The sequence below is a fragment of the Pecten maximus genome, chromosome 15, assembly GCF_902652985.1.
Source record: "Pecten maximus chromosome 15, xPecMax1.1, whole genome shotgun sequence".
Classification (NCBI taxonomy): Eukaryota; Metazoa; Mollusca; class Bivalvia; order Pectinida; family Pectinidae; genus Pecten; species Pecten maximus.
In genome coordinates this window covers 22,504,562-22,518,197 of record NC_047029.1, presented here as the reverse complement: position 1 = coordinate 22,518,197, position 13,636 = coordinate 22,504,562, and the positions used below count along the sequence as shown (strand labels likewise).

General features: G+C 31.6%; 1 protein-coding gene across 1 annotated transcript; it reads left to right on the top strand.

Annotated features, from left to right (window-relative positions):
• Window positions 1–1,911: 1,911 nt before the first annotated feature.
• On the top strand, window positions 1,912–13,172 carry LOC117343519. The gene is made up of 5 exons (XM_033905898.1): window positions 1,912–2,043; window positions 2,209–2,341; window positions 9,636–9,781; window positions 10,777–10,846; window positions 11,524–13,172. The coding sequence occupies exons 2-5, from the start codon at window positions 2,264–2,266 to the stop codon at window positions 11,548–11,550; spliced, it is 321 nt and encodes a 106-aa protein (XP_033761789.1). The 5' UTR covers window positions 1,912–2,043; window positions 2,209–2,263; the 3' UTR covers window positions 11,551–13,172.
• Window positions 13,173–13,636: the final 464 nt, after the last annotated feature.

The window sequence follows — 13,636 nt, the reverse complement described above, 5'->3', positions numbered from 1 at the left end:
CTACAACCTCCTACAGCTGATGTCTTGGGTTGTGACACTACAACCTCCTACAGCTGATGTCTTGGGTTGTGACACTACAACCTCCTACAGCTGATGTCTTGGGTTGTGACACTACAACCTCCTACAGTTGATGTCTTGGGTTGTGACACTACAACCTCCTACAGCTGATGTATTGGGTTGTGACACTACAACCTCCTACAGTTGATGTCTTGGTGATGTCTATATGGTTTCCTGTTGAATCCCAGTCTGAACCTGGCCTCCTTCAGCAGTAACTTGATATCATGTCTTGTCTTGTTTTTTTTTGGTTAACTGGCTGACCCATGTAGTTGGAGCCAACATTTGTCGGCAAACATTAATAATGATACCACCGTCAATCCACAAATTTCTTTGTTATCCATGAGAACTTGTATAAATGGCTTGGTGCACATGTACATGTAGTATCTGTGTGTTACCAATCTCTTTCAGAGTGTTATGAAGGGAACCGCAATGCATTCTGGGAGAGATTGGTGTGTTACATACAGTGTATAGTGTGTACTTGGTGTCTATCCTCAACTCCACAGTCTCTATAAGGCCACCCTTAAAAATATCTTGGTTTGCTGTAACCCGACAAGGGGATCTCACATATGGGTAGGTAGGTAGAATTAAATATTTAATTTATTCAGTTCTGAAAACAGATTTTTCAACATTTAATACAAAATCAAATCAAAATATGGAAATCATTAGTTATTTTGTGTTCTTAAAAAATACCACACACACACCAACTTTATCTGGGTTTGAGAGACGTAGTTTCAAACCTGCACAGCAACCTCCGGACATGAATATCAAGAACGGTCCAATTGTTAGAAAACAAATTTAGTCGACGCATTTTTTCTGGGTCGGGCGCCCGGGTTACGCCAAACCAACTACCTTGGTATATTTTTATTCAGCTGAAGCTAGTGTACATGCATTATTATAAGTATATATATTTGTGATATGTCCCTCTGCTCAGTCAAAAAATTAATTTCACTGACATAAATACCTGAGGTGCCGATTTTAAATAAGATTGGTTGAGGGAGTTTTTTGGGGTAATTATTTCTGACAAAGGGGCATAACTCACATAAATAAATATGGGAGGATAAAAAAATAAGAACACATGCACTATCCAGTGTCTGTTGACTATATCAATGATAGATTAGTTTTTAATTGTGTAAACAAACTAGAGGATTTAGTTGTTAAGACAAATTTGATGACATCATATTGAAAGTGTACAAATCCTATACTTTTTTGTCTGTATCTCTGCTAGGTTGAATCCATTAATTACCCTGACAGCAACTTTCAGAAAATATGGGTTATTTTGAGGCTGGGTCTCCTTGTAGTAGCTTGTAGCTGCGTCACTGAACATTCAGAATAACAAACAGTAAACCCATGTGCTCCAGTACCTCTCCACTTGAAAGTCAACTAACTGCCAACAAGATGGAAATTCAATTCAGTTCAATCAATTCTAACTTCATTTATTTAAGTCGGTACATATTATAACAAATCAACACTTGCTCTAATGAGCTATTAAAACGATACAAAATAAAATAAATCAAAAGAAATATATGATAAAACATAAAAGCATACAAGAGTGTTTACCTGATTGTGAGTTAAAAAAAAACCACACACACACACACACACACTGCAAAATTGTAAAAACTGATAATTGCAGAAAATAATTGTTTGGAAATATATTTCATTGAAATCTGGAATTGTTGGTGAGATTCTTTGTCTGCATGGTTTAGAGAGATCAATCCATATATAATACAATGTCAAGATAAATACTTCTATAACTAATATAGGAATTGATTTGCTTAATGTTACAACTACATGCATTAACGAGTTTCAAATTTGGCGCTTTCAAATATGTGATTATTTCCCCTGTTTAGGAACTCTTTTAAATGAGAAGGCAATAAAGACGTAGTTTTGTTTTAGGTCATAGGTCATCCAGTTCCGCGTGCTAGGCAACGAAAGGTTTGCCTCCGAAGTGAATCGATAATTTCTTCAATAATTCATTCAATACTGAAGGTTTGTATTATTATTTTGTAGTTAACGAAAATTCCGTACACAAATTTAATACACATTTCATCTGAGACTCTACTTTGAACTATTTTCAAGATTTTGATCACTATCTCTTAACTTGCAATCCGTTTCCGCCAAATAAAATTCGACATTCGCTGTTGACTTTTTCAGTAATTCGCAAATACAGGACGGGGGCTCACTCGAGCTGTAGGAGCTACTGTTTAGGATGGCGTGTTCAGGAATTAACGAGCATAATGAGGCGAGGAGAAAAGACATACACGTCGGGAGAAATGCATATTTACGAGTGAGTAAAACAGAAATAATTTACATGAGCACAAACTCTCACTGCATTGCAATGTTTCTTTGTCATATTTTTTTCTTTTTTATTCATGAGTGATTTAACGATTTCTACAGTTCAGTTTTATTTATTATTTAAAATATCATTGTCATTTTTTACAATATTATGATGCGGACATTAGATTTGTTTATTGATTATAAGTTTTAGTAGTACAATAATATTAAACTTTATTTACAGTTATATCAGTAGGCCTAGACATAATCAGTTTAGTTTCTTTTAATTTTTATGCTAGGAACCCAAATGACAATTTTCAGTATTATGCATCATTTATAATTGGACATGGAGAAGATTAATATACACCTATATAGATATATTGCCTGTTATCCAAACAATATTTTTATATAAAATTGATATAAATTCATAAAGAAAAAATATTTTAAATACAGTATTATCTGGAAATGAGTTGTCTGTGATATCAAAACAGTTCTGTTGCAGAAGTAAACTGAAATAAGTAATTTTGGTAAAATCCTGCAAAATTGACATGGATGATATAAAATTATTATTTAGTATTAAAATCAGTCACTAGCAAAGTTGGAATTAAGAGTGACTAATGAAAAGGACATGTAAATATATATTGGATTAAAATATAGAACAGTTGTAAACAGAAGGTTCTATGGAAATTCAGTTTCCTTACACCTTATCAATGTCTACACAATGGTCCTTGGTGCAGTATAATGAGACAAATTAATTATCTTCTCTATCATAAGCAAAACTTTCCTCTCAACTATGATCTTTCTTTTCCTCCATTAATTGATAATAAGCAATCCATTTTACTATATCGTTAAATAATTAGAAATACAACTATACCACTAAAATTACTTAAAATATTTATAACGGAAGTACGGAAAGGACCTGTATAGGCTTAGCCTGTTGTCCAATCCACTTTATATCTAAAATCTATCTCTATTGACTTATTTCATCAATTGCTAAAAAAATATTTTTGTAAATGTTCAGGGGATTAAGGGAGTTTTATTTCGTTGTTAATGTTCAGGGGATTTAGGGAATTTTATTTTGTAACACTGTTCTTGACATTGTCATACAAAAGCATGTGAACAATGACAAAAAATGTAGTCGAGAACGACATATCAATTACTGCATACTAATCCTATATCACATAACAGGAAAAAAAATCATCTTAATCTCTTATCAGAAAATTGTTACATTATCTTTAATATTGAATTTATTTTCAGAAACGTTCAGCATCAATATTAGATCGTTTGCCAACGGCAACCCTAGTAAGATTGTGTTGCTATATGCAGTGTTAATTGTCCTGCAATGAAAGTGTTAGTTAAATGTGATCAGGTCTGGTCAATCTCACAATTGGGGAGTAGTAAAAATTCATTTCAGTCAAACTTGAATTAAAATATTTTCACATATAATACTTTCACATTAGTTTAAGATAATTCATATTGATGAATTAGTTGTGTTGTCAAAAAGCCTTCAAAATTATTGTTATCAGAAAAAAATGTAAAATCTGTGTATTATACAATCAAGAGGAGAATCATCAGATATATAATCTACATAAATATTGTGTAAATATAGTCCTGAAGAGTGAAGAGCTTTAAACATATATAGTACTGTCAATATTATTATAATCCAACATTACAAACATACAGAACCAGCTAGGTGTGAATCGTTTAACATTTACACTCCAGTGTACATTATTTCTGAATATTTCTGCTTCATTCTCTCCATTTAACCCATTAGGTGAAATTGATCAGACCTTATAAATTCTGTCATGTGTGAATCATGTAAATTTAATGTATACATAGTTTCATGTAGTATTGTTAGTGTTGTTGGTTACGGGAAAAATGTCTCGTGTCATGTCAGTACGGAAAATGGCTCTGGGTTATGGTGGCTTATTATTGATCGGTTTTGGTAAAATCAACAGAAAAAATATGTTCTGTTTTTTCTACAAGCTTAATTTGAATTTTGATAATTCTATACAAGCACTGTTGAAGTCTAAAAGGTTTAATTCTTTTATAATGTACGAAAATGTAGTTACAGTAGAAATATAATCTGAGAGTATCTACCTATTGTATATTTATCTATAAATTCATTTTTCTGATAGTTGATTTTGTTTATTTCTCCCGACTTTGAAATTTGCTTTTGCTTTTGGTATACATTGAAAGATAGACATTGCTGTTTCAATAAAATTTCTCATTTTCTGCTGTTCTGTGTAATAGTTGGAGGTGATGGTGTTAGATGGTTTAGGTGGAGTCATGCTGTAAGGAAAATATTGTTTATATCATACTAAAGGAACATGTAATATTTGATAATGTGTGTAATTTTACAACACAGATATCCTTTGTATTATACCAAAGGAACATGAAATTTTAATAGTGTATCTAATTTTAGAAAATATGATAAGCCACCCCACAGGTAGCTGAAGGTCTTCATGTGCTAATAATTTTGACGACAGGCAGTGGAGGAATATTGTCCACATAGACTTTTTGTTAATATAATATTATGTAATGTATATACATGTAATGTAATTTTGTAAAAGGTTCTCCTTCATGTAGAAAGTACATGATAATGAACACATAATGGCTGTCGATTATTAGTAATAGGCCCAAATGATGATGTTTTTCTTCTAAAACTATGAAGTCCACTATAAAAAGTAATAACTGTAGTCTTTTTTGAGTGAAAAAAGGAAACAATTATTTCTCTACACAGAAAATAGAACAATACATACATGTACATTTTGTATGCTTTAAAGAGTCTGTATAGTTTGTACCCAAGATTACATTTTGAAAATAGTTTATGAGAACTTGCAACATTGGTTATTTTTTTTTAAACAAAACACTTTTAATTGAGCTTCAAAAGTTTTTTGTTATTTTGTTTTTGTTTGCTTGATGATTTTTTCTTTCTATTTAGAGGGTGTAAATTCCTAGTTTAAATTACCAGTTCAGCATGTACAGTGTACTTGAACTTGAAATAAGTAGAACTAGGAATAAAATAAAACAAACAAAACAAAGAATGCAATGAATAAAATTCTGATAATTAAATGAGTGCAAATAATGCTTAGAATTTTATCACTTAAAGTTTAATCTGTGAAGTGTTAATTTTGGATCTCATTCTCATGGTCATCTATGTTATTGTTTTTAACTGAACAAAATATTTAAATATTTTCTTATTATATTACTTTGCCTAGTGAGTTAAGGGGGATAAAGTAAAAACAGATTACTATTTTATTAATGAAGGAATATATGAATGAATTTCATACCCTAATGCAGGTACTAGAGTACAGAATTGAAAAAAAATGTACACCTAAAATTTCATTGCAATAAAGGTTAAAATCTTTTAAATCTTATCATGGTTATCAGATAGATTTGGATCAATTAAATCCTGTCTAGAGGTCAAAGGTCATTTGATTAAGCTACATGTCTTCGTCAACTTTAAAGTGATTGATATAAAAAAAGTCTTATAAGATATTCTAACTCTTCAATACATGGTCTTTGTTTTTGGTATTATGTGAGTTTAACATCAGTAAATGATTAAAATGAAAGATAGACAAATGAAATATTAGATACTGTAATTAGATATCTTCATTTTTTAAAAACTAAGCTGACTAAACAGTTGATCTTTGCCTTTTGACACCAGAAACATTGGGCATTGTCTATTGCCTCACCTTAATTAATTAATCAGTGACTGTAAGACTATTAATACCAATTTGTATATATTTAGAATTTATATGTCGGTGAATATACACAATTAAGCTTCTTAATTAAAACAGAGTCTAGTGTTACAAGTTACCATCTCTATGGCTAAGTTTTCAAGGGCTTAAATGAGTGTGTAGGTTCGATTAATACACTGTATGTCAGAAGAAAAATGGTATATTAATATCAAGCAAAAAAACTAAAGATCTTCTGAACAGTTTCATGTCAATATGTACATATGTATGCATATAAATTCTGGTAAAAACAATTGTGATTTAAATGTCTTTTAATGATTCTTTAAACCTCAATAAATGTGATTTCAGATTTGGTGAAAAATATATTGTCTGATCCATGATAGTATTGATACTAGGTATAAAACATTTTACATCATAAATTACTCTCAATTAACAAACAATACCCTAACAAGTTATCTTTAGGGCCTGTATGGCCCACCGTTTGTTTTCTGGAAAGAATAGTAAAGGGAAAAATATCAATCATATCTGACAATCAAAAAAAAAAAAAAAAAAATATGATAGTCATTTCAGTTCCATTAATATTCTACCTTCTTCAATATGGATATATTTAAATGTTTGTACAATTTTTGTTTAAAATTGAACTGAATCAAACTTGGGATATTAGTAAAAAGATCCAGTGTATATTAATTTATTCTGGGCCCAAAATAAGCAACAACAACAAAATAAATAAAAAAGTAAATGAATAAAATAACATAACTTAAATAACAGCTCCTCATCAGGTTTTTTTTCCATATTTTTTTTTACTCAATGTCACACTTCAATACATCAGTCAAATTAGGTATACATTATGTATACATGTACATATATGTCAGATTTGATTTTAAGTAGCACAGTCTCTTAGCACAATGATATCATGATGTACTTTATGTCTTAATCATTTAAATGTGGGTATAACATTTTACATAGCCCAGTTGGGTAGAAGAGATCTGGGTCACAGATAAATGTATTGCATGGCATTCAACTTGGCACTTTTGTGCTGATCTATTCAGCGGATTCTACATGTACTGCCAAATCTACACATGTAGAGATTGACTGAGATCCAGTCATTTCACACCTTGTTAGCAAGGAGAAGATAAAGAAGATAAAAAAATGCCGAAGATATAAAGTACTTTTTTTTCATTTGAAAATTAGAAAAAAATACCTTGAATTCGAAACAAATACTCGGTAAACATCAAAATTAGAAAATTTGAAAAATAATCATACCGTAAATATTCGGGTATAATGCGCACTCGCGTATAGTGCGCAGGTAGCGCACTCGCGTATAGTGCGCAGGTACGTTTTTGAGGTTCATTTTCAAATTTTTTTTTTTTTTTTTTTTTTTCAATTTTCAATTTTCAACTGAGCGGTAGATGAATTTTAAAGCATAAGATGATAGGAATTTGTAACTTATGAAAGCTAATTTACAATGTACCACATTTAATTGGAATCACCGGTCAGATTTGACACATTGGATTGACAGGTTGTTTACATTATATCGCCACAGGCCTAGTCAGCTTGCAAATTGTAGCGGTCCCATCTACGCTGTTGTATCAACAAAATAATTAATCCTACTCTCAATTACCTTGTGATTTTCACGCAGGTATGGTCTCTTGTGGTATCTTTCCACGAACATACAAAGCTAATTAAGCTCAATTATAACAAGATTGAATAGTAAGCTGACTGCTACGTAATGTAACACAGGCCGCCATTTTGTATACAGTACGGAAACAAGCCTGCAGTCGTCGTGCTGGTCACAACTTTTATATCAATGAATTAACATGTGTAATGGATAAATCTACAGTGCAGACGATAAATAAGAGTAACCCGGTAGTTTTCACAGTCATATCGTATTTTATAAGGCCAGTTGGTCAGTGACTGCCGCACGAGATCAAGGCATTAGTGTTACCCGAGCCTAATTGCGCATGCGTGCTGTTACAGCTTCCGTAAATAAACAAGTTGAACATTATCAGTTTCTGGCAACATTCTGGATTTATAAGGTGATTAATTTAGAAGTATGAAATAACTAAGTACTGCTATATCATTTCAAGTTTTGTTTGATTTTAATTGAGATGTTATACATCGTTTTGGACCTGAATACGGGAACATGCTCAAGTGAGATCGTATGTGTTCGGAACATGTGGCTCACGACCGACTTAGATAAATCCACGTAATTGCTGATAAATACACAATTTCAAGAAATTAAACATTAAAATAACTATTCATTTCTTTGATTATTTGTTAACTCTTACTTTCTTAATGCTTTATATATGTTATATATAAGTATTAAATCAATCCTGCTGTGAAAGGAAACGATCACAAATCTCAGTCAAATCACATCCATTCTCACTGGGAAAAGGCTTGTACTTGCGTATAGTGCGCAGTGGTCTTTTTCACTTGTCAATTTTTGAAAAAAAGTGCGCACTATACGCGAATATTTACGGTAGGTCTAGTATATTTGCATATAATAAAGTAATTTGTACACATAAAATAATCTTAGAAAATAATTCAAACAGAATTTTGATTAAAAATCACTTTGGAGGGATTTAAATTTTGTCATCTTACCACCCTGATGACCTGTTCAGTTAGATTTTGGAAAATAAATTGATTGTTCATGTGTGAGTAATGATTCAGATTTTTAATATTTACAATCAATAATAATTTTGACAATATAACTTTGACAATGGACATGATAATGCTGTACCGAAACTTAGTTTATTTAAATGAAATAGTATTAGACGTGTATAGATAGACTACCAAACATTTACCAGACATGAAGTAAGGTTATCTAACACATGGTTATTGTCCATATGTCTGTACAGTGGGGTTAGACCTTACATGTATTACACCAATACAGATTATGTTAAGCTGACGTAGACATTAGATAATCTGGCATTGTCATGTATCATCTAAACTATCTAACGTGAATGTTGTTATTCTCATTGGCATGTTTAGATTACTATATCATGGAATATTGTATCCATAGGTATTTAGAACCTAAAATTACACATAGAGGGATTTGACCATGAGTCGCTCCTGGACATTGTCCTTAGCTGGGCTCTCACCCCAGGGCAGGCCAGTACAGATGATGTATGCATATATATATATAATTTAATAAAAGTATCAACCAACAAGAAAAGTCACTCTATTATAATGCCCAGGTATGGCAAGCAGACCTGCTGCTGAAGTATATGATAGCGAGTGTTACAGGTACTGTACATTTTACAAACTGTTTTTTTTTTTTTTTTTTTTCAATATTATTGTCACATGATATAGTTTGTTGTACACTTAAAGACATATCTCACGAAAATGTGTTACATACTGATGAGATTGAGATATATTTTGTTGCAGGTAGTTTTACACACAATACTTTGAAACAGTTCTACATTCAATGTCTTTATGAAACAGTTATACATGTACTTACAATATTGCTTACAAAATAGTTTGAAGTTGCTTTGAGATTTACCATCTCATAAAGTAGTCTCACATACAATAAAAATATCTCAGGAAAGTTTTACACTAACAGTACAATATAAATGTCTCATGGAATAGTTTATCTTCATTTTACAGATGATGATGACGAAGAATGCCGATCAGGGACTCGATGGCTGTCAATTCATGCAGCAGCCCAACCAGAGCTCTTATGAAAATGAGGTGCAACTCCGAAAGCTGGGCAGTCCTCCTGGCATAGGTCATGACCCTTTATCTACAGACAGGTAAGTAGTCATTATCATATTTATTGAGGTCATGACCCTTTATCTAAAGACATGTAAGTAGTCATTATCATATTTATTGAGGTCATGACCCTTTATCTATAGACAGGTAAGTAGTCATTATCATATTTATTGAGGTCATGACCCTTTATCTATAGACAGGTAAGTAGTCATTATCATATTTATTGAGGTCATGACCCTTTATCTAAAGACAGGTAAGTAGTCATTATCACATTAATTGAGGTCATGACCCTTATTATGGACTCCCTTCCCCCTTCCTTTCTCCCCAAACACCCCCTCCACACCACACACAAAGTGTAAAGGTGGAGGGGGTAATCGCCTTGTCTGTGATTTAAATCAGATTCTATTCATATATAATTTACAACATCAATAAGTTGTTCCGAGAATGATTAAATTTGGTTATCATCACACAAGGCTAAATGGTCAAGTCAACTTCAGGCTAAAGGGTCAAGGTCAATTGATCAATTTAGAAAAAAATATAGGTTATTGCATACATGTCTATATAATCAACTTTTACAGATTTATTCACTTTGCTTTATTACAACTGTATTTGTACACACTAGGTAAACAGGTTTTTTAGGTCATGACTGAATTTCTTTTCCCTTTTTATATTGCAATATAAGTTTGAAGTCCTTTGTGATCAGCCATTCTGCATATAAAAGAGGTCATGACCCATTGCTCTCTTGTGAGGTCATGACCCATTGCGCTCTTGTGAGGTCATGACCTCTTGTTTGGTTGAAAGGTCATGCTTCCTTATGCTGGCTGGTTGCTGAGATGTAATGAACATTATTTTGCTGGAGATAACAAGCTTTTTTTCTTAAGTTATGCGGTCCTGACCTCATAATCAACCATCAGTGAAACGTGTTTGTGGGGGATATTAAATTGGGCTCTATATAACATGCTGTAATTTTTTTTCAATTATGTTTTCAAATGTTTAAAAGGTATATACAGCTTATTCATTGTTTTTTTATATGTAGGCAAAGGCGAGAAGATTTGAGACAACAACAAATTGTAGACTATTCTGCTAAACTGCCCAATAGACTCAATGTAAGTCACACTCTATGAAATGTATAATGAAGTAAAATGTAAAAAAAAAAAAAATAATAATGTATTTGTTTAATGTATCTCTCCACTACACTGATTTCTATCTCAAAAATATTTACTCATGAAGTTTAAGATTTTGAATGCCATAAATATATATAAAACTATATGGTGAACGATTAATACAGTGTACATGTATATCGTTTGCTGATAATTTGAATTATTTTATCAAGTGATGTCAAGTCATTATGACTGTACAGTTCACTTGTGCATGTATCATGTAAGAGCTATTGTTACCACATGTCCTGTCCTCAGTTGTCCCTAGCTGCTGTGACTTGTAAGGATGTTCAATGTCATACACATATAAAAAAAAAAAAAAAAAAACCAATTTCGTTTACCGTATTCATCCTTCAGTAAACAAAAGTTTCTTTACCATATTTATCCTTCAGTAAGCCGAAGCAAAACATATTGGCTTATTCCGGAACACCTAAAAAGAATTTGTTGATAATTCTGTCAGTAGATTTGGATGGCCTTATTATAATTACTAGACTAGATAGCTGGATAAATATGCATGTGCTGCAAGATCTGTATCTCTTAAAACTACAGGGTGTGGAGCCAACGTCTGGTAAAGATATCTGGGTAAGATCTGTCTCTGTCACATATATTCATTGATTCTTTTACAGTCAATAGATTACAAAAAGCAGTGGTGAGGGCAGACTGAAAACTTATGGAACAACATTCTTATGGTGGAAAACTGGACGTGATCACGGAACAATCTCACAGTGGTTATATACAGCGAACATCAAACGAAATACCAGATGTCGTCTTTATTTTTGGATATTGTCTAATTATTAATGTTTTATCTCTCACATGTTTTTTGGTAAATTTTCTAAATAAATAAAAAATGCCCCCAAAATGATATTTTACACAAAGCGTTTACTTTTGTTTAATTATGACAGTTGGGATTTCTTCAGAGAATGATTTTATAAGCTAATGAACCTATAGTTTACACAAAGTATTTGATTTTGTTTAATTCATGATGAAATGGGATTTCTTTTTGGAATGCTTTTAGAAGTTGCATTTAATGAACCTATAAAATCAGTATTTGTATGCAGATAAGATTTGATTTCGAATTCGCTTTTTCATTTTTCTGTATTTTATGAATGATATGTTTTTTAACATCCGGGAATGCAATCATGTATCACGATGTATCATCATTTCCATCGTTTTGTGCTGAAATGTACGTTTTGTGATCTCATTATAAAATCAAGTTCACATATCCAGATTTGAGCATGTTTTTTAGCTAACAAAATCTACTCTTCCTATCTGCACAAATTATTTACACGGAACGGACACCCATTTTATTTGTTGATGAAAATATCCTAAGGAACCATATTGCACTAGTAATTTTGTATGTATCCATAAAATTTGAAGGAAAAACAGCCTTTTTGGACAGTAATTTCAAAATTTCAAATTGGAATTTTTTGTTTTCATTTTAATAGCCAATTAAAGGAAACATTCTATACCTATTCAGAAGCTATCGATTATGGTAAAAATGTCTTAATGGTGATTTTTTTTAGAAATTTTAGTACATGAACTATAATTCAAAAGTTGTATGTATTAAGCTGAATAGGCACAACGTTTTAAAAGGAATGATTTTCTTAGTGCAAACTACTATCTCTAAAAGCAAGTACCTGGATAGTTTTCATAGATTTATTACATTATCATGCCAGATACATTCCTACTGTGATTAAAACATTATACCAGTGCACGATCATGGTATTGTGATATATATATATATATATTTATTCACTTTGTAATTTTTCTTTCACTTGTTATATATATTATTTTTGTTTATTTATTATAATTACCTATCAGTATTATTGTAAACTGTATGCATGCCTAGATTTTTTTTTTCAAAACTCCTGATTTAATCAGAATGGTAAAACTTGCCCATGCCCAAAGTATTTGGTTTGCGTTGCCTTTCACTAGTGAATGGAAATTACTGGGTATTTCTTTGGGATTAAAAGATTCTATACTAATTTTTAGATAGGTGCAAAGGTTTGGTCCAATTCATATTTTGTTGCCATGCTAGCAGTATTATGTAGTAAGTAGCGTTGATAAAGATATTTACATTAATTCTCATCCTTGTTCAGGATGTATATGCCTAATGATAAAAAAAGTTATTACAAAGGATGCAAGAGTATTTCCATAGACAATATAAGGATTTATTAAATGACAGTTGCATGTTTTTTTTTTTAATTCTATTATCAAATGATGTTGTGTTTTTTTTTTGTTCAATGTGTGTCAATAAATTGGTTTATTGGTGAAACTGTTTTGTTTGTCATTTGTCTCATTTTGATGGAAGGGAAAACAAGACAAGAGGCCAAATGGGCCTGTATTGTTCACCTACTTCTAATGCAACTTTGAAGTTGATCTAGGTCATTTGTTCAGATGCTAAACTGACTACCACCTTAAGCTTATTGAAATGTAATACGTTGTACATGTAATAGGCTGGATTTCTTTATTCAAATATACAGTCTGTATGTTGTACCCCTTCATTCCAGCATACTACAGGTCGAATATCAGGTCTCTTGGTTATTAAAAAGTGATCTTTTAAAGATTTTAATACATTTGGCCCCTGTAATATTAAAAAAAAGTCAAGGTCATCAATTTGAAAAAAAATTGGTAGCCTACAATCAAGCATGCTACATGTTCAGACCCAATATATGGTCTATGGGCCTCTTGCTTATTGAGCAAAATTAATTCAAAGATTTTAGCATATTTGACCTCAGT

Excerpts from the sequence above, each read along its gene's own strand:
- LOC117343519 (XM_033905898.1), top strand. The coding sequence starts at position 2,264 with ATGGCGTGTTCAGGAATTAACGAGCATAATGAGGCGAGGAGAAAAGAC. Across the intron at positions 9,782-10,776 it reads GACCCTTTATCTACAGACAG|GCAAAGGCGAGAAGATTTGA; the intron begins GTAAGTAGTCAT and ends TTTTATATGTAG. Across the intron at positions 10,847-11,523 it reads AACTGCCCAATAGACTCAAT|TCAATAGATTACAAAAAGCA; the intron begins GTAAGTCACACT and ends ATTCTTTTACAG.